At 41.3% G+C, this 25,964-nt stretch overlaps 1 protein-coding gene and 1 long non-coding RNA gene across 12 annotated transcripts in view; one reads left to right on the top strand and one right to left on the bottom strand.

Annotated features, from left to right (window-relative positions):
* The window catches only part of KIAA1958 (KIAA1958 ortholog), a 122,962-nt gene that overhangs the window by 38,292 nt on the left and 58,706 nt on the right, over nt 1-25,964 (top strand). For all 11 annotated transcript variants that reach the window (XM_043514406.1, XM_038403256.2, XM_038403258.2 and 8 more), the window contains one exon: nt 15,941-17,138. In XM_043514406.1, coding sequence (XP_043370341.1) covers nt 15,965-17,138 — 1,174 coding nt within the window. In that variant the 5' untranslated portion in view covers nt 15,941-15,964. The remainder of the gene's footprint in view (nt 1-15,940; nt 17,139-25,964) is intronic.
* On the bottom strand, nt 2,725-23,979 carry LOC122460176. Its single transcript, XR_006281289.1, has 3 exons — nt 23,969-23,979; nt 9,355-9,358; nt 2,725-3,060 (listed from the first exon to the last, which is right to left on the bottom strand). It is a non-coding gene; the product is annotated as an uncharacterized LOC122460176 (long non-coding RNA).

Raw genomic sequence — 25,964 nt, forward strand, 5'->3', positions numbered from 1 at the left:
AGAGTTTTCATGTTACTATTTTTTCATATAACTTCAAAGTCTTGTCTAGGAACTATTTTAGGGACTTAACTGCATATGATCTATTATGCACAGTTGGATATCAGCCTGTTCAAAGATTAGTCTTCTGTCTATTTCCAGTATTTTTGCAAGTCTGTACTCTTTTGCAATTTTTAAAGAATCTTTTCCAGCTTGGCATTTGAAAGAGAGAGCCTTGTATGTAAAGTAGAGAGCATGACCTGCCTGGTTCTGCTAGTATTCTAAAATTCCTGACCATTATTCATAAACTGCAAGGTTGCAAGGTTTAAAAGAAAGCTTAGAATGTCACTTTTATTGAGAACTGACTCTTTACAAATTCTCTTGCTCGGCTCAAAATCATCTGTGAATAAAAATATAACAATAGCTATTTAAAAAAATCTAAATTCTAGTGTAGAGCAATTTCCTCCTCATGCAGAAAAGTTGCGAGTTCCTTCAGTAGTTTTCATTTTCTGTAAAAGATTAACTCTATATTTAGTCCAATAGCTGCTAAATTGCAGTCTGTGATCATTCTAAAGACACTTAAGCTGAGCCCGTGGCATAGCCCGGACGGGACACTTGGATGTGCCCTGATTTCAGGTGGGTGGTCAATGCCGGGAAGGGGGAGGCAAGAGGGATGGGGAAAGAGAGATCAGGGCTAGCTGGACAGGGTGAGGAGAGGCAGCCTTGCAGGAGGCGATGGATACTTTGGTTAAGACCCCCTCCGGCCCCAGGCGCGCAGCCAGGGAGTGGGGTCAGGGACTCATCCTTCTCCACCCACCCAGCTCTCCAGATGGGGAGCAGGGTTGGGGCACGGGTTTACCCCACTTCACCTGCCCGGCATTCCAGCTGGGGAGTGGGCAAGCCCCCATGCCCCGACCCTGCTCCCTGGCGGGAGCATGGGGCAAGCAGGGCGGGGCAAGTGCTAGGGCTGGAGCAGAGCCTGGGCTGGGGGAGTGGGCCTGGATGCTAAGTGCATGGGCTGCGGCCCACCTGTGCCTACGCCCCTGAGCTGAGCATTTGTCTATATTAAGAAAATTTACACTGGTTATCCTTGTGCCAATTTCCTTATTGTAGACAATTGCATTGTAGTCAGAGAAATCCTACAAGTCAAAAAGACAAACCAACACTGAAAAAGTAAAATTTCTCTGGACGAAATGGTGCTCTCACTTATGCATAAGCGACTGCACTGGCTTTTCATACTTCAGATAGCCTAGTAAAAGAACTAACAGCATCAGCGTTCCATAGTATTTTGTGTGTACATCGATAATAGCATTCTTTTACATTTTCACAGACTAAGTATGGACTTTCTCTTTAGAGGCAAATGTTCTGGAAAAAAGAAAGAGAAGAGAAACATCTCACTTTCAGGCTCTGAATTTGATCCCTCTTATTACATTCACATGAAACTAGAGTTGACATACACTGATGATTGTTGACTCAGAAAATTATAAAATTTTAAAATCTTTCAAGTCTGTCACATTTTCATCATTTGGGGATGGCCATTAAGCACAGGCTATGGCAAACTTTGACAATTTTGATACAGTAAACAGATAACATGTGACTTTATGTTCAGATCACACTGAAAAATTGTATAAAAAAGAGACCATTCAGGAGCAGATTAAAAAGAAAGGTTTGGTCCACAAAACCCCTTTTTGCTAGCTACATTTTTTTAGAATGTTTAAGATATTCAATTTATTTGCAACATACTGTTCAGTGATGATTTTACAGATAACATTATCTTCATCTAAAACGCCAATAGGGTGAACTTGGAACTAGTGAAAATGAAAGATTAATAGGAATGATTTGAGGTTACCACAGAGTTTTTTATCTACCTTGGCAACATGCCTCCATTCTGACATACAGCACCATTGCTATTTCAGTCCTGACACTCCCTTGCCTGTGACTGTCAGTTGCATTATACTATACGTTGGTTTCTCCATTGTATTTGCAAAAACCTAAGCTATTTTATGCAGGGTTGATAACCATCTGTCAGAGATGATGCTGGCCTTGAACCGGCTGACTGAGTCCCATCAACGAAACCTGTAAGATTATTATACAGAGGTTTTATCCAAACATTCACTCAGCTGCCTTTGATATGTCTGATAGTTGTCAGATCTTTAGGATCCGGAGTGCTGTTAGAGTATGTCTACACAGCAGCTGGGAGGGTGTTTCCCAGCGTGGGTAGATAGATACACGCTAGCTCCGCTTGAGTTAGTGCACTAAAAATAGCAGTGCAGTCATCACAGCTCGAGAGGCAGCATGGGCTGGCTGCCTGAGTACAACCCTGCTCAACTCTCTGGGTATGTACTCAAGTGAATAGCCTGAGCTGCCACCAATGTTGTCTTGGTCACACTGGTATTTTTAGATGCTAGCTCGAACATGTCTACCTGAGCTGGGAATTGCACCTCCCTGCTGCTGTGTGGATGCACCCCTTCTTTAGATGAGGCAGTGTAGCCTTTAACATATTTTTGCTGATCAAGTTGCAGTCTAGGTGGGAAACCTTTTGTCAACCAGTTTTTCCCTTCTGCCTCTTTCAAAACTTCCTGGCTTCTCATTCTCTGCATGTGTCATGACTGTTCCCATAGTCTGGTAATGCTTGCACGTCTCAAACTCATAAACTTTAAGGCCAGAAGGGACCATCACGATCATCTAGTCTGACCTCCTGCATGTTGCAGGCTACAGAACCTCCCCCCACCACTCTCACTCCCTAACCTCTGGCTGAGTTACTGAAGTCCTCAAATCATGACTTAAAGACTTCAAGTTACAGAGAATCTACCATTTACGCTAGTTTAAACCTGCAAGTGACCTTTGCCCCATGCTGCAGCGGAAGGCGAAACACTTTCTTCCCCCGGAGTGTCTGCCAATCTCACCGAGGGGGAAATTTCTTCCCGACTCTGAATATGGCGATCAGTTAGACCCTGTGCATGTAGGCGAGACCCACCAGCCATACACCTGGGAAGGAATTCTCTGTAGTAACTCAGAGCCCTCCCCATCCAGGGTCCCATCACCGGCTATTGGAGATATTTGCTGCTAGCAGTCACAGATTGGCTAACATGCCATTGTAGGCAGTCTTCTCATATAATCCCCTCCATAAATTTTTCAAGCTCAGTCTTGAAGCCAGTTAGGTATTTTTGCCCCCACTGCTCCCCTTGGAAGGCTATTCTAGAACTTCACTCTGATGGTTAGAAACCTCACCTAAATGCAAGCCTGAACTTGTTGATGGCCAATTTATATCCATTTGTTCTTGTGTCCACATTGACACTTAACTTAAATAATTCCTCCCCCCTCCCTGGTATTTATCCCTCTGATGTATTTATAGAGAGCAATCATATCTCTACTCAGCCTTCTTTTGGTTAAGCTAAACAAGCCAAGCTCTTTGAGTCTCCTCTCATAAGGTAGGTTTTCCATTTCTCGGATCATCCTAGTAGCCCTTCTCTGCACCTGTTCCAGTTTGAATTCACCTTCCTTAAACATGGAATACCAGAATTGCACACAGTATTCTAGATGAGGTCTCACCAGTGCCTTGTATAATGGGACTAACACTTCCCTGTCTCTACTGGAAATACATCACCTATTGCATCCTACAACTGCATTAGCCTTTTTCACAGCCACATCATTGGAGTTCATAGTCCTCCTGTGATCAACCAATACACGCAGTTCTTTCTCCTACTCTGTCACTTCCAATTGATGTCCCCAGTGTTCAGCAAAGATTCTTGTTGTTGGTCCCTAAATGCATGACCTTGTGCTTTGCACTATTAAATTTCATCACATTTCTATTACTCCAGTTTTCAAGGTCATCCAGATCTTCTAGTATGATATTCCGGTCCTCCTCCATACTGGCAATACCTCCCAACTTTGTGTCATCTGCAAATTTTATTAGCACGCTTTTTGTGCATGGATCATTAATAAAAATGTTAAATAAGATTGGTCCCAAGACCGATCCCTGAGGAACTCCACTAGTAACCTCTCTCAAGCCTGACAGCTCACCTTTCTGCTTGATCCGTTGTAGTTTCCCCTTTGACCAGTTCCTTATCCACCTTTCAATTCTCAGATTAATCCCCATCTTCTCCAATTCAACTAATAATTTCCCATTTGGAACTGTATCAAATACCTTACTGTAGTCCAGCTAGATTAGATCTACTGCATTCCTTTTGTCTAAAAAAAATCAGTTATTTTCTCTTTCAATTGGTCAGTTCTTTCCTTGATCTTTCTCTAGTGCTGACAGTATTTTCTTCCCCACCACCCTGCCATCTTTTTTACATCACATACATCTTGGACAAGTTTTGCACTGTTTTTAAAAGTGGCCAAGATCAGTTTCCCTTTGTATAGCAAAGCCCAGGTTTCCCTTTGCAAATGAGACACCAGATGCTCTAACAAAGTCTACCCCACTTTCTGGGATTCTGTATTTATTTTAGACTCTTACAGAACAAAATATGAAAAAAGCAAGCAAGCAAACAAACAAAAACCCCCAAATTCCAGAACACCCACCACTGGGCGCTCTACCTCATCTCTGAGGTCAGATACTTCTGTTATAGTCTTTAACAGCAGCAGTTTTAAGACGCCCCTTCCAAAAATGTAGATAATCCAAAGTATAGAATTATTACTTCTCACAACTATCTGAGCTAGGATCCTTATTGTGAGCTCAGTGGTTGGTCTGTGAGCTCACAGGCCCTCTTCCCAAGGAAGATCAATGTTTCCTGGCAGGTTAATTGGCAGCATTATGAGGGTCTCCTGCCAAACAAACCAACTTGTTGAACCCCTTGTTGGTCCTAGATAACCCCCTGCAATAGAGCCTGAAGCAGTGGGATTTCTTTCCAGGGAGTTTCTTCTAGTTTAGAATGGGTTTTTTTCCAGCCCAGAAGGGTCATTTTCTTGCACCATGACACGCCCCTAAAGCTAGGTTTGAGCCCAGACTGCATTTTCACAGACTGCTTAGAAAGCTCTGAAAAGGGTTTGAAATGTGAAGAAAAGGTGACAGCCGTATCTAGCGAACAGACGCCATTTTTCAAAGTGGTGTTATATGCACATGCTAAATTCTTCAGTAAAGTGTAATTGAAGGTGGACCTCAATAAACCATCAGTGTATTTCTCCTATTCTTATCTAGATTTGGGGCAAACGGGTTCTGCTTCCTACACGGAATGGATGAATTCCTTTAGAAATATCATTATTTATTTATTGTTGTGGGTGACCCCACAAGAAGTCACTGTGTTTCCTTGAAAACTATGCCAGGGCGGGTATTTAAATGAATATTTTCTGATCTATCAAAGAATGTGGCTAAAGTTCATTCAATCAGACAAGAGACAGGAGTAGACAGCAGTAATCAGCCTGGCCCCAGTACATAGGTTGAGATTTGTGAGTTAGCCATTTGGGGCCTGATCCAAAAAGACCAGTAAATTTAATGGAAAGACTCCTGTTGTCCTCAGTGGGCTTTGGACCAGGGCCCAGATGCAAAGTAGGAGCCTAACTACCTTTGTGCATCCGGGCTCAGGAACCTTAGAGATTATGCCAGTGAACTTTACTTCTGGTAATTCAGCTAGGTCCCATCAGCTGTTTGTAACTGACTACCTAATTACCATCCTTTCAGTCTGTAGAGTGAATATTTAACACAAAAGGCTCTACTCTATGTTGACTGGAAAATATAACCAAATGAATTTTAAAGCAAACCCAAAATTGCTCATTATTTCACATTATATTTATTGAATGTGCCCATCAAGCATCCTCTAGGTGCATTTATATAACATAATGGGCTTCCTCAAGATAGACATTTCCCACTGCAATCTTCAGTACAGAGATAGACTTTGCACCAAGCCCTGATGACTACAGCTGCTTTCCAGAGCTAATGGCCCTCTACTCAAGATATTCTGCCTAAGGGACTGTTACCAGAAGGGCCCAGGTGACCCCATGTGTAACTATGATGCACAGGCAAAGATGAGAGGAGGAAGAGGGACCCATTATAGAAATCATTTCTTCCTCCACTTACAATCCACTTCATCAGATGCATCGGAGAATACCTTCTTGTTATTTTTTCTGATACAGACTAACACGGCTACCGCTCTGAAATAAGGAAGGGATTCTCTCACCCAGTAGGGGCCAGCTGGGGAAGAATTCCCCTGAGGCAGCCATTGTGAGGGACAGCTGTTCACTACACTAGTCAGGACCCCTTGCAAACCCTGACCTGAAACCAGTTATTCCCCCTTCACCTTGCACTGAGCCTTTCTATGCTGTGCCTCTGGAAGACATAGCATACAATGTCAGCCAAGGTGTTTAGCTTCTGCTCCCCCTTGGCCTCAGTTCCACTCCTAGGTGGGAGTAAATTATCATCCCCACAGCATTGCTCTCATGTGTGCAGGGTTGGTTCGTCTGCATTTCCTGAACTGCTCACTCTCTCTTTTTACCTTGCACTTACAACACAACACACTGCTGCAATCTTGCCGCTGCACCGAGCAGGTTCAAGGCCTACATAGCTGACATTGTTTCAGTGTGAACAGAGTAAAGTGATGATAGCCACTTAGAAATAAATACAAGCAGTAACAACATTGTTATTAATTGGGGGGGGAGGGGAAATTCTCCAGGCAGTTCTGTTAGTGGTTTGTAGAGGGCTTAATTTTGTGAAAAATACCAAATGCTTTTGGGCTAATAACCTGATGATATTCTTTAAAGTCAAAATAAATCATCTTCTCGTCAGCTGGCTAAGAGTAGCAGCCGTGTTAATCTGTATTCGCAAAAAAGAAAAGGAGTACTTAGTCTCTAAGGTGCCACAAGTACTCCTTTTCTTTTCAGCGGGCTAAAGGAATCTCCTCAGCCAAACTGTTTGCTGCCTGTTAAGCACTTGTTGTGCTGGCAGCGGTAGTTGAAACCATGCCATACTTGGCAGTGAAAGAATCTTCACTGAAGACATGCCATCAGCTGAGGAATAGCTCTAGTCCAATGGAAAGGGTGTGGCAGAGTGCCAGGATATTTTAATGAATGGAAAACTGTATTGTCCATTAAGATGTGTCACTTGTTAACATCCCGTTCTGGAAAAGAAGAATTCTTAGCACCATTTATTATATCAGTTACTGGTATTATTTTTTGTTATGAGTGAAATTCTGATCCCACTGGAGTCAACTCCCATTGACTTCAGTGGGGCGAGGATTTTATCCTATATGTTTAGACATGTGTAAAAATGAAAACGCTTGCTACCCAAAGTGATTTGATAGACACACACAATCGGGCCCACTTGGAAATGCTTTTTTTCTTTTTTTAATCATTGTGTGCTTCTAAATAACTTCTTGTGGCACTGTTTAAAAACATTAACAAATAATATAGGATCCCAAAATGTGTAGCTGCTATATGGGTTGATTATGGAGAGTTGCCACTTTCTATTTCTAGGCTGCCGGTTGGAATCCACACCAGGCTGCTAGGGAATACTGACTACTTATTAGGGTTGGGAGAATCTCTTGTAGATCCAAGGCTCAGAAACTTGTCAAACTATTTTTGAGATTTGCAAAACTATCTGAATCTGTGATCCTTTTCCCTGTACTTTATACCTTTTATTTCCCCAAGAGATAGTTACCTTAAAAATGTTTTTTGGGTTAAAAAGAATCATTGCTATTTATTAGGGATGGGAAATTGCCATTTACACACACAGTAGCATGGCACAATCGGGTGTCTTACATATAGTCTATTATAGAGCAACTATTTTAAAAAGTTTTTTCTCTCTCCTTTCTGCGCCTCTCTTCATAGTCTCTCTCTTAAGCAGAATGCAAATGCAATAATATTTGAGTCTGAATTCAACTTTCAAACCCCTAATGTCTGAGTGGGTTTGAAATTAGAGAAAATTAGTTTACCCAACCCTAGTCATTACTATCTGATGACTGACTGGTGGCCTGTGTGAAATGACTGAATCATTGTCAGTCAAGGTCCTAATGATCAGGGTCCATAGCACAAGTGACATCTTTGTGGCAACTTCAGCAAAGAGGTCAAAAATTGGTGGGGCCCGAGATTGAACTCTCACTGCTAGTGGTGGTTGCTTCAGGATTGTGGGCTGAGACAGCAGCAGGACACTGTGGGGAAGTTTGCACAGCTGCTCTCCTATTTGCAGATAAACAGAAGAGGGCTCATCAATTTCTGTAGTTCTACAAGCATTACACATTTCACTTAAGAAAATAAAGAAGCTGGTAAAATAATATATAATTGCCCAATAGCCAAAACTTTTAATCAGCTACAAGTTTATATAACACCAATAAAACTGATAGTGTAAAAGTTGTGCGCCTTGTGGGTTAATGGCTCAGATTTCTCTCTTTATAAGTATAAAAATAAAGAAACTTGCAAATGAAACTTCCGCTTCCCTTCTCGTTGGTGATGGAATAACATCCCAGTGGCACCCATAGCGTTTGCTCACATGGAGGAGTCGTATTAAGGAAGTATGTATGTATTTCAAGCTGTTGCTTAATGTGATTTAGCAGCTGGAAATGAGGAGTGCCAGCACGATGTGACCAACCAGCAAGTGTTCAGCAGTGGTTTGAGACCCACTGGTATAGGGGTTAATACAAAATTGCCAGTCCCACTGTTAAAAAAAAAAAAAAATCACGAGTCAGGCCCCAAATATTATGAGATTGGCTTAAAAATCAAGAACTTTTTTGAAAAACAAGAAATTTGAGGGGGGTTTTTCATTTGCCTTCTGGTGTTGGAGCCATTAGGGTTCACGTTTTCAAGCTTTTTACTGCAACCAGGAGGGTTAGAAACTTACTTTATTTTAATGAAAGCTTGGTTTTTGAGTAATAACATGGCTCCAGGAACTTGGACTTTAAGCAAAACACTAAATATCGTAAGCCTCATGATAAATTTGTGCGAGATGGGAACAGTGTTGATAGAACCATGGGTCATACTGTTCTCTTTGGCACAAATCCATGGCAGAAGGCACTGTAGTCCAAAAAGATATGCCAGCAGTGCTAACGGATGCTGTTGTGACATACAGGCTGCTCAGCATGACCCAATGCTGATCTGGACAGAGTTAGCCATCAAAGGAAATCCATTCTTATCTTATGTGGCTTTGTGAGGGCAAAGTGTTGCAGTTTCCTATCTCCTTGGAACCATTTCCCCAGGTCATGCTTCAGGCATATACATGGTGTGGAGGGCACTGGTGGTGCTGTATGGCGTAATACCACATAGCTGCACTTCACCTCATATAGTCACAGATCTATCCAGTTCTGTGTATAGTCCCTGGACCTCTTTACTGCCTCCTGTTCCTTACCAGCATGTCTCCAATGGAGCCGGGATCCTCGGTTTCCTTGCTGCCTGCAGAACCCATTCATGGGGTGATTTCAGAGCAAGGAAGGGGAACCTTGCCTAAGCCAACACTGACCTAGTCAGCATTACTAGAGGCAGAAAAAAGGCAGATGTTGCTGGTCCCCCATCACTGTCCTCTCCAGCCTCTGGCCGACTCACTCCTCACTTGTCAAACCATCACTGGAAGAGCTTGTAGAGAGCCAAGAGGAAGGGGAAACGATGCAATGTAGGTGGCGCTCTCTCTTCCCCTCCCCTCTCTTTACCACTCCCTTTCTGAGGTATTCATTCTTCCATCTGTGCAAGCAGCCAGAGGAGACCCCTTGCTACATGGCTGTCGCCTTTGTCAAATGCATTCCATGGTGTAGGTTAGTGAGGGAGGAAATCAAGTCAGACTGGTTATTGATACGGGGGCTTGCTATTGGACAGTGTTTACGCTGGTGTATCATCTAGGAGAGAGCACTTTGGGGCTGCTTCCTGCCATCCTTTGGGCTGTCAGAACTCAACAGGAGTTTCACCTGCGTGAGGTGGCCTGACATGCTCCTGTGTTATAATGGGAAAGAGGGATTGTAAGAGATCCCTTTGCTATTATTTAAAATAGTTTAGTCATTAAATATGTACCGTGAAAAGAGACGTTCTTGGTTACAGCCAATCAAATGATGACTTATTGAATGTCCTCCTTTGCCTTGAGGGAAGGGGGTTGCAACCTTAAGACAGGTTAGCAGAGGCTTGTGGTGTGTACTAAAATGAAAGTTTGCAGTAATCACCATAGCAGCTGGTAGTAAATGAGGTTAAAAAGCTAAATATGTCAAGGCATGCTGAGATCAAGTCTGATTCTTAATTTAGGGTCCAGATTACTGTATTGAATTTTCAGCACCTATAGATGATTCACACAGGATTAGACATTGCTGGGCTCTAACCAGCAGAAAATCCCTCTAGAATAATAAGGCTTTGCAGTTTTTAATGCAGTTAAAATAGCAGCATTATTCACATTAGAGACTTAGCTCAGTTTTGCCAGCTACTGTATGATTTCCGAGTACTCATGTAAGTAGGCTGTAAAGCATGAGTCATCTTATTGAATCCTGCCAGTTAGATAGAAAGACTTAAACAACCTTCACAATGTGATTTAGTAAGTAAGACTGGACTGCCAGCCAGCAAAGAGTAGTCTGAATGAATGGAAAAACTGTCCCTTTGGGAGGCCAATTCTTTTTACCTTTTTTTTTCTAACAACTGAATATAATTTTCCCCCTCTTCTATGAAGTTTCCAAAATAAGCTTCTAGGGTCAAATCATTTCCCTTTGCTAAGAGAGGTTTGGTACAGGGTGGTAGGGGAAGCAATTTCTGTGTACACTACTGCAATGTCAGGATTGCAGTAGTCCCTATTGCTTCTGCACCTTCAGTTTGCAGGAGGCTGTGGCCAGTGGGTCTGCAGCCTGGTGGTTTCACCGGATTCACCCTTAATCTTTTCTAGTGTGGTTCTACTCTGCAAAAGTGGCATTATGGGGTCCCATGTTTATTGTCCCCATAATAACTTCTGTATCAAATGTACTCAATTTACGAGTAAAAAGATGTTGTTTTCTTCAGACTTCCAGCCCTTCAGACTCAACCTGAGCTCCCAGGGTCAAACTGGGTTCTTTCCATCTTCTGCATTGTCACTCGCAATAAAGGTTCTGCCAGCCAAAATGGGCCTCCAACTGCATCTGTGCAACAGCACTGCCCTCCAGTTATGCCCGTAGCTATGCCTCTGGAAGCCTGGGCTTGTCCGAGGATCTGCATAGGGTGTAGCTGATTGGAACGTAGTGAACAATCCTCCTGATGATGTACAAACAGAATCCGCAGCTCATTCTGCTGAGTAAGAAGGTGCCACGTTTACAGAACTGCTTTTAAAACAACTCTACATGGGGAAGAGCAGGAAGCCCTTGTGGGACTGGTCTCCCCCATTTGCAGACTCACAGGCAACCTGAAAGAGTTTCTCAGGTGCTGTGGTGAAGCAATGGTTCCACTGCACCTGGGGACTTCAGGAACCAGGGAGGTGGACACAGGTCCTGTTTGCTGGTGTGAAAAAAGGGAGGAGAGAGTTGGGAGAGCAATCTAGAATGGGCCTGTCTGACGTCCTGAGCTGTGCTTTTACTAGGCTGTCTTTGCCCCTTTTTAGATACATTTAAAATCAACTTTCTCCAGAAGACAATTTTCTGCTACTGTGCAAGTGAAATGTATCTGACCTGAAATGTCAAGAACATGCATTTACACTCTAATGGAAATAGCAATAACTTCGCCTTTTAAAAAAAAAAAGCACAGATGTGTAATGTATGATACACATTGTTAGTCCTGAGTATAGGATTTACTAGCTTGAATAGTGCCACTGAAAACAATGAGGTTACTCAATAAATTTGTTAGTCTCTAAGGTGCCACAAATCCTCCTTTTCTTTTTGCGGATATAGACTAACACAGCTGCTACTCTGAAACCTGTCAAGTGAATATGCCCGGCAGGTTTTTCATGATCAGGCCTTTAATTGTATTTGTTATTCTGTTTGTAGATCCCAATCCTGCAATGACCTCTGGGTAGGCACTGGGAAGCAGGTTTAAAACAAAGGGAAGTATTTTTTCACACAACGCACAGTCAACCTGTGGAACTCCTTGCTAGAGGATGTTGTGAAGACTAAGTCTATAACAGGGTTCAAAAAAGAACTAGATAAGTTCATGGGAGGATAGGTCCATCAATGGCTATTAGCCAGGATGGGCAGGGCTGGTGTCCCTAGCCTCTGTTTGCCAGAAGCTGGGAATGAGCAACCGGGAATGGATCACTTGATGATTACCTGTTCTGTTCATTCCCTCTGAAGCACTTGACATTGGCCACTGTTGGAAGACAGGATACTGGGCTAGAAGAACCTTTGGTCTGACCTCATATGGCCGTTCTTATGTTCTTTATATGCACAAAGCTCATTGTGGCATCAGGGCCACAGTTTGCAAAGCATGTTGGGACTAAAAGATGCTGTTTTATGAAAATGCGATTCTCTATGGTATGGTTTGAGCTGTTAAATTGGAGCCAGCCTTTTCCTAATGATAAAATGTACTTGACATTTACATCATGTTTTAGCTATTTTTTTTTAGCTTTTGAGACATACACAGAGTGGCCAAGTATTCACCTGTTCATGTTACCAGGTTAAATGACAGTTTGATGCATTATCAAGGGAAGATCAGTAAAAATATACTTGTCTTTGAGCAATATTATTATTTTTGCCTCTAAAATATTTGTGTGGGGATGGGTGGAGGTATGGGACATGAGGTGCAAGTGAGCTCCGCATTAAATTGGTTTTAGGAAACTATATAGGGCCTGATTTTCAAACATGCAAAACACCCATGATGCCAGCTATAGTCAGCAGGTGTTCAGCATCTCTCAGAAGTCAGGTCCATTGGGTTCAGAAATCACCATAAGGAAAAAGTAAAGGCATGCCTCCCTACCAGTCTGTAAAGACTGAGCCCATCAGAGGGACCTGGTTATATTTAAATGGCTCAGGAAGTCAATGGAGTTACACCAGGTGTAAATGAGAAGCAAATCAGGCCCCATGTATCTCTTCTTCTATCATGTCACAATTTTATGGGTATATTCTGATTAGGTGACCTGTGGGGAGGTAGCAGATGGCAAGTTAGAGAATACAGTGATATACTCCGGAGAACATAAACTTAATCTCTGTTACCTTAGAAGAAGAACAACAACAACAACTCAGGACATTTAAATTCAGTGTTGTGCCAAATAAAGGTGAAATTTCAAGTTATGTGCATTCCTTCTTGGTAAACCTTTCTTGCAATTGAAAAAGCCTTTAGTTTAAAAGCAAGACTGCACTGTGAAAAGGGATACTGTCAAGTGAGCTTTTTAAGGATTTACATTTTTTAGAAAGTGTTTTCAAACTTACATACTTCTTTTCAGAGTTTTTGCTTCAGAGAATGTTCTAAGTATCCCCCCAGTTTGGCTAGATTTGCCATATAACTGCCCTTATTAAAGCAGCTTTGTGGTAGCCGTGTCAGTCCCAGGATATGAGAGAGAGAAGGTGGGTGAGATCCAGGGCTTTGAAGCTGTGCTTCAGCTCCGCTCCTGCTCCACGCAAAAACCTGCAGCTCCACTGCTCCGGAACTGCTCCGCGCTCCAGCTCCGGGCTCTGCTCCAAAGCCCTGGATTGGTCCAATAAAAGATATCACCTCACCCATCGTGTCACTCTAATACTTAAGGCAGGACAATGGGAAAAAGGCTCCTTGGTTCCTATAACTCTTGCTGTTTGGAGTCGAAAAACTGCAGTGCTAAAAGAGCTGACGTACTCATTATTTTCCAACTGGTTAAAAGAGTAGGCTGGGACAGCAGAGTTTTGAGTTCAGTTCCTGGCTCTGCTCTAGATTTCTGGTGTGAATTTAGGCAAGTCACATAAGGTGAAATCCTGACCATAATTGAGGTCAAAGGGAGTTTTGCCACTGACTTAACTGAGATGAGGATTTCACCCACAGTCTCGCAGAAACTGAGATGGGAATAATAGTACTTTCCCACCTCATAGACATGGTATGAGGCTAAATATATTAACAATTATGATGGGCTCAGATATTACAGTTGGTAGATTAGATTATTTGACTCTATCTAGGTTCTAATATAGATTCTACCTTGAAATGAAAGTTGGTGGTTTTTTGTTTTGGGTTTTTTTGTCATTAATCTAGAGTTGTATTGAACATTTTACTAACTGGACCTTATTTCCATCTCTGGCCAAAGAAGATTTTTGTTGCTTAATTAAAAGTGAAAAGATTTGGATAATAAGATAATGAATATTGACTATAGATTATACTGTCCAAAATAGTGTTCACAGATACTGCAATTACCACAACAAATGAATTTTCATTTTAATTTTTAAGTGAATTTGCTTTCAGTGTTTTTGCTAATTGTAAACATTCTGGTGAACAAGTTTACTGGCAAAAATGCAAAGGTGTTTTCTGGAATAGTAAACTGTATGCAAACATTGGATGCTAGTGGAAATGCATATTTTGAATTAGTAAAAATGAGCATTCACATTGAAATCTTGATTCTAAATATTATATTAATCCAGTCAGAGAACAGAAACATACCATACTATATCTAATTGTATAATGAAAAACTAACTCCTAGAGCTTCAGTATCAAAATACTTTCAACAAACTGCTCAGAAAAATATCTACGGTCCAAAAACTATATATAGAAATTACTTGTGAACAATTTCTATGCTTCTAACTCAGTTATGTTCCATTTCCTTGCTTTTCTTTAACATATCTATGCCAGCATTGTATGGCTCTGGGTTTTCCCACTCCCTTATTAAATCTTTCTGTTTGTGTAAGTAAATAAAGCATCTCTCCCATCTCAGATTGTCTCTTTTATGGCTGCATGTGATGGAAGGGGCTGAGAAACCATTATAAAATCTATTAGACAGTTTAATGCTCACTTGGCCAGGTGTAAACTCTGCTGCACTCCTCAGCAGTCATTGGGGTTGATCCTTAAAGGTGCTTAGCAGCCTCGATTCCCACTGAAATCAATCGGAGTTGAGGGTTCTCACCAGTGGGATGAGATTTTGTCTGCAGGCTAACTTTGTTTGAAAGATGGAACATGAGCAGGACATGCAATTTGGGGCAAGTAAAAGACTGAAAATTCAACAATTTCTTGTCCTCTGTGTTGAGTGCCAGAAATTATACTTTTCCAGTATTTATTAACTTGGCCTGAGATTTCAATGCCTCTTGTTATGGGTTCCTAGATAAATATTTTTGAGAAGGGGACAAGTGCTGTGTTTTACTATTGATGCCAAAGGAATCAAAATTTGTCTCTATGAACTTGGAAGGTTTGATAAAGCAACAGAAGTTTTAATTCTCAATATTCAGTAGAATCACTCTTCTAGACAAGCTTGAAGCTAGTAGAAAGCAGGGATTTCTATTAGCCACTGGACACTTAGCGGGTACAATAGTCAGGTGGAAGATAACAAAGAACCAATCACACAGTTACTTTGGTTTTAATTCAAGGAAAGATTATCAATTTTAGGCCCTCAAGTGGGTTTCTTTGCATTTCCTTTAAAAAGGAAGATGCATTTCAAATAGTTCAAGAATTACATTAAGTATGATCAATGTGTGCGGAAGATTGAACTCAGTGCCTGTAATGCTAGTTTCAGATTCAGGCTAAAAATTATAGTTAGAGGTTTTTTTATTTTTTTTTATTAAGTCTATCAGATAAGATTTGTACATGCACTTGTTTTAGATTTGAGTGTCAACATGTCGAATTAGATTATCAATAGTAGCGAACTTGCCTGTTTAAAAAGCTATTTTATCTCACTGTAGATTTGAGGTGCATAAAGAGCTTTTTTTGCCCTATTGTTTAAGACAGCATTTTATAGATAGAGTAAGAAGAGAGAAGGTGCTTAAAAATTAATGCTATGTTGACAAGTGTCCTTTAGAGCCTATTATATGATAACAAGATGGTTTACCTATAATTTGTGTATGGTTATTTGCCTTTTGTAAACATTTTTGTATAAGGAATATATAGAAGTAGGTCTCAGCTCCTTTACTTGCAGAAAAAGAATATGTGTTAAAAGAATATTTAACAGTACACAGTTACAACTGTTGAAAACGTGTAACCTAAAAATTGCCTTTAATTTTCTTTTCTTTAGGAAAGGACTTATTGATCCTATAACATGGAGGATTGCCTTCATACCTCTTCTGAAAACCTTTCCAAACTGGTCAGTTGGGCCCACAGCCATGGGACCATCTGCAGCCTCATTCCAAATCTAAAGCACTTGCTTTCTGAAGGTTCCCATGGCAACCTGACAGCTATGTGGGGCTGTAGCGCAGGCCATGCGTATCATTGGCCATTGACTGCTACCTGCAGGGCTGGGTCCCAGGAAAGAGTATGTTTCCAGGACAACAGAAGCTTCAACTCGGACAGTCCCAGCATCATAGGTGTGCCCTCAGAGACACAGACTAGCCCAGTAGAGAGGTACCCTGGGAGACCAGTGAAAGCAAAGTTGGATTGTAACAGAACCAGGGACTCCTGTGATTTCTCTTACTGCAGTGAGCCTTCAGAGCTAGATGAAGCCGTGGAAGAATACGAAGATGAGGCTACCCTCTTTGACATGGTCTGCGAGTCCTCGGTGACAGATGAGGATAGTGACTTTGAACCTCATACCCAAAGATCTCAAACCATTTCCCGCAAAAGGCCTGGAGCGGGCCAATCCTCATCATCTCTTTCAGGCTCCCAGTCTCAGGTCATTGATGAAAGTTGTAACAATGTGATTGTCAAAAAGATTAAGCAAGAAATCCCTGAAGATTATTATATTGTGGCTAATGCAGAACTTACCGGTGGCATTGATGGACCTGCGTTATCGCTGACGCAGATGTCAAAGCCCAAGCCTCAAACTCATGCTGGCCCTTCCTATATTGGCCCCTCTAAGCCCACCCCCACTGTAGCACCTTCTCTCAGTGCTGAGCTAGACTTACAAAACATGTCTGCTTCTCCCCCTGTCATATCGAGGCCTGCGGTTCAGAAGCCTGCAAGAGTAACTCTGGCTTCCCCAAACAGAGGACCAGCTAGCACCCCTACAGCCAACCAACAGGTAGCGCTCCAGATGCCAGTCAGTACTTCCAATACCAGCAAACAGATTAGCATTCCTTTATCAGCCCTGCAGCTCCCGGGACAAGAAGAGCAAGCTGCTTCAGAAGACCTTCTCCAACCCGTGCCAAATCAGGGTCCCGCTGGCGAAGTAGCATTATCTCCTTCAATTAGCGCAGAGCCGGAAGTCAGCTCTAGTCAGCAACAACCTAACGCTGCTCCTGTCATCGCCGCTGAGGCAACAGCCCAGTCAATACCAGGTATGAAACTATGGAAAGCTCATACTGTCATGCAGGGAATTCAGTGTCATTCAAAGGAAACATTTCTAAGCCAAGAATTGCAGTCGAGAAAGTAAAATATTGATCATGGTCACCATGGGTTACAGGAAGGCATTACTAGATAAATCAGTAGCTAAGTACCCTCCATTGGCAGGGAGTTTGGAAAGCTTTCATTTAATAGAGCCCATAATGTAGGATCATGTTAATCTAGGGATACTTCATAAAGGAACCAGCAGACTTTTTCTCTAAAACAGATAGATCTCAAAGTAGGTTACATTTGACAGCCACATAGTTCTGTAGTGCAATATCTATATGGGATGCAGTATGCAGCTATCTAGTTATACATAAGGAGTTTTGAGACAGAAAAGCAGACTGTTCGATTCATTTACTACATCAGAAAGATAAAATCTTAGTAAAAGCAACCTACAGTAGTGGTCAGTGCTTTCCTCTCCTTTCCTTATTCCTATCAAGAGAGCTAACATTTGAAATGCAGAAGCAGGGGAAAGGTGTAACAGTAATGGCTGGAGGGAAGTTTGTCCTATTATAAATCTTTATTATGTTTTTTCACCAACTCGTAAATCGCCATAGCCTGGAGAGAATGGAGAGAGAGACATATACCTTTAAACCTTACAGTAAGAGTGCTTATACTTTAAACGAAGCAAAAGAGATCCTTTCCCGTTTTTAGTTAACATTTTCTTTTCAGCGTATCCTTGTATTTCTTTGTGCCTCCCTCTGTCCTCAATGCAATGATAAGTCTAACCAAATAAGTATTATGAAAACATAAATTTCTCAAAACAACACATTTCTGTTGATTAATCTTTTCATGCCAGCAATTCTGGAGAGAAATCAAATGCTTTGCATGGGGAAATCTGGTTCTTGGTACCAAGTTATTGAACAGTTAGATACTACCTGTTACATTGTGATCTTTACTGTTGTCAAACAAAATGTTAGCTGTATGTAAAATTTCCAATGTTATTCAATAAAACACAGCAAAGCACCATAAGATAGAAAATGCAGAAGTTAGTGTTTTTCATTTTGCAACTAATGACTCTCATTTCTATCCATTAGACATTTTCTCACAGCAGTCCTGTCAGGTGTAAATTATTTTATGGGGATCCTTCTATAAAACCCCAGCTAAATTCAGATCTGATTCTGTAGGTTAAGTCCTAGGGAGATGGAGTGGTGGGCAGAGGTCAGATGTGGTAGTCAAAGGTTCATGGTAAATTCGTTTATCACATAGTTCTTCAATTCATCACATAGCTATCACCTTCACATATGTTAGGAGGCCAGGTTCTGCAGCCAGTGATATCTGTGGAATTTCAACTTTCTGAGTCACAAACTTCAGTGGGTGCACCGGTATAACCCAGGGCAGAATTTTACTCTGATATGTGTTATCTCTGAGATTCCTTTGTTTTCTACAGGGTAGTAAAAATAATTTCAGTCTGCTGTAGCCAGCAGTTAACAGAGGAATGACCTGCAGCTGTACTGCCAATGGCAATGTTTTCATCAGCTCTTAGAAACTAAGCAATGTCAGGCCTGGTTATTACTTGGAATGGAGACTGCTAATGAAAATCTGGATGCTGCCCCTGAAGTGGTGCTGGTGATTCTGTAGGTTGACCTCTTCCTTGTGAATCAGTTCTGAACTAGTGTCCTAGAGAGATAGAGATTTTCTCTAGGATAAGATGCAAAATCAAGGCTTTCACTAAAGATGTCACAGCACTTTTTGCAAAGGCAGTGATGTTCTCTTAGCTTACTAGTAGTTTTAGCTAACTACAATATTGTATACTTCCTGTTTTAACTCTTATGTAGTATTCCTATATGCTGTTAAACAGCCTCCATGGTCCACCCCAGAGATTACTGCATTTCAGCAAAGGGTAAAGGGATTGCTGTGCAGGTAAGGCTTGATCCTGCAATCCTTAGTCATGCCAATAAATGCATTGAATTCAATGGGGACTTCTCATGTGGGAAAGGAATAGTTGAACTAATAAATGTTTGTTTGAACCACAAATTTGTATTAATAAGTGTTTGTACTAAAAACCCCCACAATTCTGCAAAGATGATCGAGCTGCTAAAATGTGAGACATGATTTTAAAACAGAGTGGGGTTAATTGAAAAGTGAAAGAGATTCCACACCTATCATAAATTTTTTTAGGCTGTCTCTGGGCTGGATTTCTTATCAGAGAGTAATTCACTACAGGTGGTGAATGTTTTCACCTGGAATTTGAATTCCACTAAATCGTGAGAGGAAGATTGTCCATCCTACACGACACTTTTCTATCTGAGCTCACTATAAACCAGGAGCAATATAATTTTTTACTCAGTAGGGAGAATGAATTGGATTTGAAAACAGGAACCTTTGCCATTGATTTATAGACTCAATTATAGTGATAGTTTCTTAACAAAAATACTACTGAAAATAAACATGGAGTTTAAATTCTGTCTTTTCCCCAACAACTGCTTTCTTATTTCCAAAGTAACACCTAAGGTCCTGATCCTGCTAAGATTGGTGCACATGCTTAACTTTGTGCACTGCTGATGTCAGTGGGACTAACTCAGTGTGTAAAGCAAAACACATGGGTGTATCTTTGTAGGATCAGGGTCCACACTGGTTAGTTGTGATTACTAGCTGCAGCCTCCACAGTGAAGACATATTGTTTAACATATTCCTGTAACAGGGGATGCACTCTTGAGCAATTTTTTCCCAACAATTGTAGTACACGCTTTGCAATGTAAAAAGGTTGATAATGGTATGTTTGGTATTGGACTGGAATTGGATCAGGCTCCAAAATGCGTGGGTCATACTGTTTTTACAATTCTTCCTTGCTACACCATCCATCCAACCTGACTGCCTGCTTCAGACCTGTGAAAGGGCAGAGGATTGAAGAATTTTATACTTGCACAAGATTCTTGTCCATAGCACTTCCCTGCTTGCTCATAAATAGCTGGGTAGACAGAGTAGGGGGGCCTGTAAAAATGCAAACTTGGCCAGGAATCAGAATAAAAAATCTTTTTCGGTTCCCATTGAATTCAATGATAAAACTCCCATTGATTTTATTGGTATCAGGGTTCTGCTTGTGTCTTGTAGACGGAGTGATGCAACTGGGATTCAACTCTTAGGTCTTGAAAGCCCTCAAACTTGTCTCTGCTTTAACTAAGGTTGTGTTTTTGAACAGATTTAGTTAAATCAGCTCAACCCCGGGGTGGTGATCTCTTACATCAGTTTTAAACTGGCTTAAATCAATTTAGCTTAATTCATTAAGAAATCGGCTTAAGTTGCATCGATATAAGCAATCTTGAAATCAGTTTGAGTGTCCACACTGGGGTTTTGCACTGGTTTAACTTAATCTAATTTTAAAGTGATTTTAGTTAAACTGGTACAACTTTGTATATAGACAGAGGACCAGATTTACAAAGATATTTAGGCCCCGAAAAATGCAATTAGACAGTTACTGGGATTTATAAAAGCACTAGGTGCTAACTTGGAATGAGTTCAGGGCTCAGTGTGAGGATGGTGGCTTATGTTGAATTAATTTCTTAAATTGTATAGTTTATTTTTCGAGCATAACACATAGGAACTCCTCTATGTGTTTACAAGTTAAAAATAAAAACTGATTACTGTAACCTGATATACTCAGGTTTCAGAGTAGCAGCCGTGTTAGTCTGTATTCACAAAAAGAAAAGGAGTACTTGTGGCACCTTGGAGACTAACAATTTATTTGAGCATAAAGCTCACGAAAGCTCATGCTCAAATAAATTGTTGGTGTCTAAGGTGCCACAAGTACTTCTTTTCTTTCTGCTATACTCATTAACTCTAGCCAATTCCCAATCTTATGCCATGCAAGAAATGGCCAATATCTAGGCTTTTTGTGTGGAACGACTGAGGAAGCTATGTCGGAGAAGTCTGTCCTCCCAGAAAGATCTTTGTCACCTTTCCTGTTGCCAATTCCTGACGAGTCCTTCAGGCCAGGAACCGGCAAGGGGAAGGTCCGTTGCACTGCTGAAGCTGTATGTGAACAGGAAGCATCAGGCTTTCAGAGGGCAAGGTGTAGCAGGGCAGGATGCCCTCTGAGAGGGTATCACTACATGTGGAAAAGGCCTTGTTTACTTACTGGAGGGCAGGGAGAGAGCTGTAGCTCAGAGGGATATGTAGGGAGGTAATGTTGCTAAAGTACTTAAGAGGAATGACTAGTCTTCAGCACTGTGTTGCAGAACGCTCAGGGTGGGTGTTTCCTAGGAGTCAACAATGTCGTAATTTATCTCTTTGGTCAGACACTGTCCCAGCAACATGAACACAGCAGAAGAGGGTTCCCTTAGGATTCATTGATAGGGTTTCACATTCAAATATACTAACTGGGAAAAGGACACCAAGAATTACTGGGTGAGGTTCTCTAGCCTGTGTTATGCAGTATGTCAGACTAGCAGTTTCATAGAGGTCCCACCGGCCTTGCGATCTTCGAAATGTGAAACGTATGTAATAGAGTAAAATCTCTGAACGGTAAGTGTGATCATGAGATTTGTCAGCTCCATGGCAAATCCTATCCATCCCTCACCAGCATGATGGTGGTTACAAAGTTGAGTACTGCTTTTCTATGAAGGTAGAGTCAGGACAAGGAACGGTACCCTTTCAGCTATGATCCCTCCCTCCCTCTGGAAGAAGCCTCAAACATCCTTCCTCTCCATGTGGTTACCAGAAATTAGCTATACACTAAACATGAGGCCAGATTATGCAAGGGCCTACACTGGATCTGTGCACAGCTGCACTGGCCCTTAGGGAGCTTTGGGAGGCATCATGCAAGGGTTGTTGGCCTGCTGCACCATTCTTTAAAAGGATGAAGGATGTTCCTTGTTGTGCATTTGGCTAATATTGCTTTCCTGTGTGGGTGTACCGCCTTCTCCTCAGCCTAGGGGGTACTAGCAGGGATTCCTGGATTCTGTATAGGCTCTTTATATCCTTCCCTGCTGTGCACAGCTTATGTTGTTAGGTCCCCCCAAAATCATGAGATTTATAAGAATATAATACATTTTTGGTTCTTTCTATTTGCCTTCTGTTTTTTTTGAGCTTTTCAGGGACACATTTTCAAGCTTTTCTCTGCAACCAGAAGGACTAGAAACATCCTTTTTATATTATATGAAAGCACATAATCATATGACTGCAGGATCTGGAACTTTCAGAGAAACACAAAATTATTACGAGACTTATGATAAAATCACAGGAACTGGCAACAATATGACAAGGTCTAGCCACAGACTGGCACTAAACTAAATCATAGGTTCCCCTTACACTGTAAGTATTATTTTATTAGGATATTTTAAGGATATTCTCCTAATAAGCAGAGAAACCTCCTCCTTGCATGGGTAAGTATATATGCGTATGTATAGCTCTTTGGAAGACAGAGGGTCAAATTCATCCCTGATGTAACTCAGCTGAAGTTAGTGGAATTATGCCAGTGATAAATGTAGCACAGAGTAATCAATCATGTGAAAGTTACAAAATCCGATTTAAAATCTTTCCCAAATACTAAAAAAAAAACCCTGCTAATAGATCCCTATAATTATAATTTTATATGGCAGAATTGATGACTTTTGGCTAAATCAGTTGCTGAAGGCTGCCTCTGGGGTCATATATTGCTGAAAGTGGTCAAATGAACAATTAAACAACTGTTGTAGATGTAAAAAGAAAAGGAGTACTTGTGGCACCTTAGAGACTAACAAATTTATTAGAGCATAAGCTTTCGTGAGCTACAGCTCACTTCATCGGATGCATTTGGTGGAAAAAACAGAGGAGAGATTTATATACTCACACACAGAGAACATGAAACAATGGGTTTATCATACACACTGTAAGGAGAGTGATCACTTAAGATAAGCCATCACCAGCAGCAGGGGAGGGGAAGGAGGAAAACCTTTCATGGTGACAAGCAAGGTAGGCTAATTCCAGCAGTTAACAAGAATATCAGAGGAACAGTGGGGGATGGGGTGGGGGGGAGAAATACCATGGGGAAATAGTTTTACTTTCTGTAATGACTCATCCATTCCCAGTCTCTATTCAAGCCTAAGTTAATTGTATCCAGTTTGCAAATTAATTCCAATTCAGCAGTCTCTCGTTGGAGTCTGTTTTTGAAGCTTTTTTGTTGAAGGATAGCGACTCTTAGGTCTGTAATCGAGTGACCAGAGAGATTGAAGTGTTCTCCAACTGGTTTTTGAATGTTATAATTCTTGACGTCTGGATCCACTTCCTGGACACTACGGTGCTAATAAGCGATGGTCACATAAACACCACCCTATATCGGAAACCTACTGACCGCTATTCCTACCTACATGCCTCTAGCTTTCATCCACATCATACCACTTGATCCATTGTCTACAGCCAAGCTCTACGATATAACCGCATTTGCTCCAACCCCTCAGACAGAGACAAACACCTACAAGATCTCTATCATGCATTCCTACAACTACAATACCCACCTGCTGAAGGGAAGAAACAGATGGACAGAGCCAGAAGAGTACCCAGAAGTCACCTATTACAGGACAGGCCCAACAAAGAAAATAACAGAGCGCCACTAGCCATCACCTTCAGCCCCCAACTAAAACCTCTCCAACGCATCATCAAGGATCTACAACCTATCCTGAAGGACGACCCATCACTCTCACAGATCTTGGGAGACAGGCCAGTCCTTGCTTACAGACAGCCCCCCAATCTGAAGCAAATACTCACCAGCAACCACACACCACACAACAGAACCACTAACCCAGGAACCTATCCTTGCAACAAAACCCGTTGCCAACTCTGTCCACATATCTATTCAGGGGACACCATCATAGGGCCTAATCACATCAGCCACACTATCAGAGGCTCGTTAACCTGCGCATCTACCAATGTGATATATGCCATCATGTGCCAGCAATGCCCCTCTGCCATGTACATTGGCCAAACTGGACAGTCTCTACGTAAAAGAATGAATGGACACAAATCAGACGTCAAGAATTATCACATTCAAAAACCAGTTGGAGAACACTTCAATCTCTCTGGTCACTCGATTACAGACCTAAGAGTGGCTATCCTTCAACAAAAAAGCTTCAAAAACAGACTCCAACGAGAGACTGCTGAATTGGAATTAATTTGCAAACTGGATACAATTAACTTAGGCATGAATAGAGACTGGGAATGGATGAGTCATTACAGAAAGTAAAACTATTTCCCCATGGTATTTCTCGCCCCCACCCCATCCTCCACTGTTCCTCTGATATTCTTGTTAACTGCTGGAATTAGCCTACCTTGCTTGTCACCATGAAAGGTTTTCCTCCTCCCCCCCCCCCCCCCCCGCTGCTGGTGATGGCTTATCTTAAGTGATCATTCTCCTTACAGTGTGTAGGATAAACCCATTGTTTCATGTTCTCTGTGTGTGTATATAAATCTCTCCTCTGTTTTTTCCACCAAATGCATCCGATGAAGTGAGCTGTAGCTCACGAAAGCTTATGCTCAAATAAATTTGTTAGTCTCTAAGGTGCCACAAGTACTCCTTTTCTTTTTGCGAATACAGACTAACACGGCTGCTACTCTGAAACCTGTTGTAGATGTGTGAGACAGTTTTTCTCTTAGCCTTAGAGTAAAAAGATCAGAGGCCACTGGCAACTCATTCAACATCATAATTTATTTGATTCTAGCTCCATAGCTGAACTAAAAATAACGTGAGCAGAGATAAATCGTATAAAAATATATCCCTATGTTTGTAAAAGCTGCAAAGACCCTGCTTACATGGAAGAATAAAATGAAATAATTATCCTTGAATCCTCAGAAAATCCAGTAAGTTAAATTAACCTCTTCTATATTACTACTGGCCTCTGATCTGCCAACACTGGTTTCACTGCTTGAGTCCCACCCATAGCAAGAATACACCTTGGAAGATTACATATAATATTGCTCAGCAGAATATCAGGCTCCATATTTTTATATGCACCCCCTATGTTTATGTCCCAAAGCAGTCAAATGATAAATTCATGTTTTGGGGCCTTAAATCTGGAAGCTCTGCTTCTCAGGCAGACATTTGAATTTGTCAGATATTGTGAAGGGGGGACCAATTTGAAAACAAAACAGGAACATATTAAAGAAAATATATTTCACCCTTGAATAGTTGTATTAATATATTGTTTATGTTCTCAATATCTACAACATAGCAATGGAAGTATAATAATAATAGTAACAATAATACAAAATTATGTATTATTATGCGCTTCCTGCTATAGGTTTTTATGACATCATCAATGTTTGCAAGAGAATCCTGAACTCTGCTCTCAGCAAGCATTATAAAATTTTTTTAGTTTACTTTATAAATGTATGTATTTCAATTTTTAAGGTTCCATATGTATTTTCTTTGGTCAAAATTCACCCCAGGTATGGAAGGCTCATATAAACCCTCTGCAATGCTGACAATCAGCAGTGGGGTGCCCATGCAAAGGGTGTCATGAATGATACATGGAATCACAGCATACCTTAAACAGGAAGCATTTATTAAAGAAAGCAACTGCAAACTACAGATGCAAAAATAGGTTTCTACACTGCTTGAGTTCTTCCTTTGTCTCCTTTGTTTACCATAGACCACACCCTGTCTGGAACTCTGTACAGCAGAGACATCTAGTGGCTATATAATATATTGCAACATATAAACAGAGTGGTGTCTTCACACCCTGCTCAGAACTCAAGTAGGCTGGCATGTAAACAAGGGGAAACAGCAGCTTGGAGATGTGCTGGGACCATGGAATCTGCAATTACACAGATCCAGAGGCCAAGAATTCTGATGTAATATCAGC

The sequence above is a fragment of the Dermochelys coriacea genome, chromosome 5 (genome assembly GCF_009764565.3).
Source record: "Dermochelys coriacea isolate rDerCor1 chromosome 5, rDerCor1.pri.v4, whole genome shotgun sequence".
NCBI lineage: Eukaryota > Metazoa > Chordata > Testudines > Dermochelyidae > Dermochelys > Dermochelys coriacea.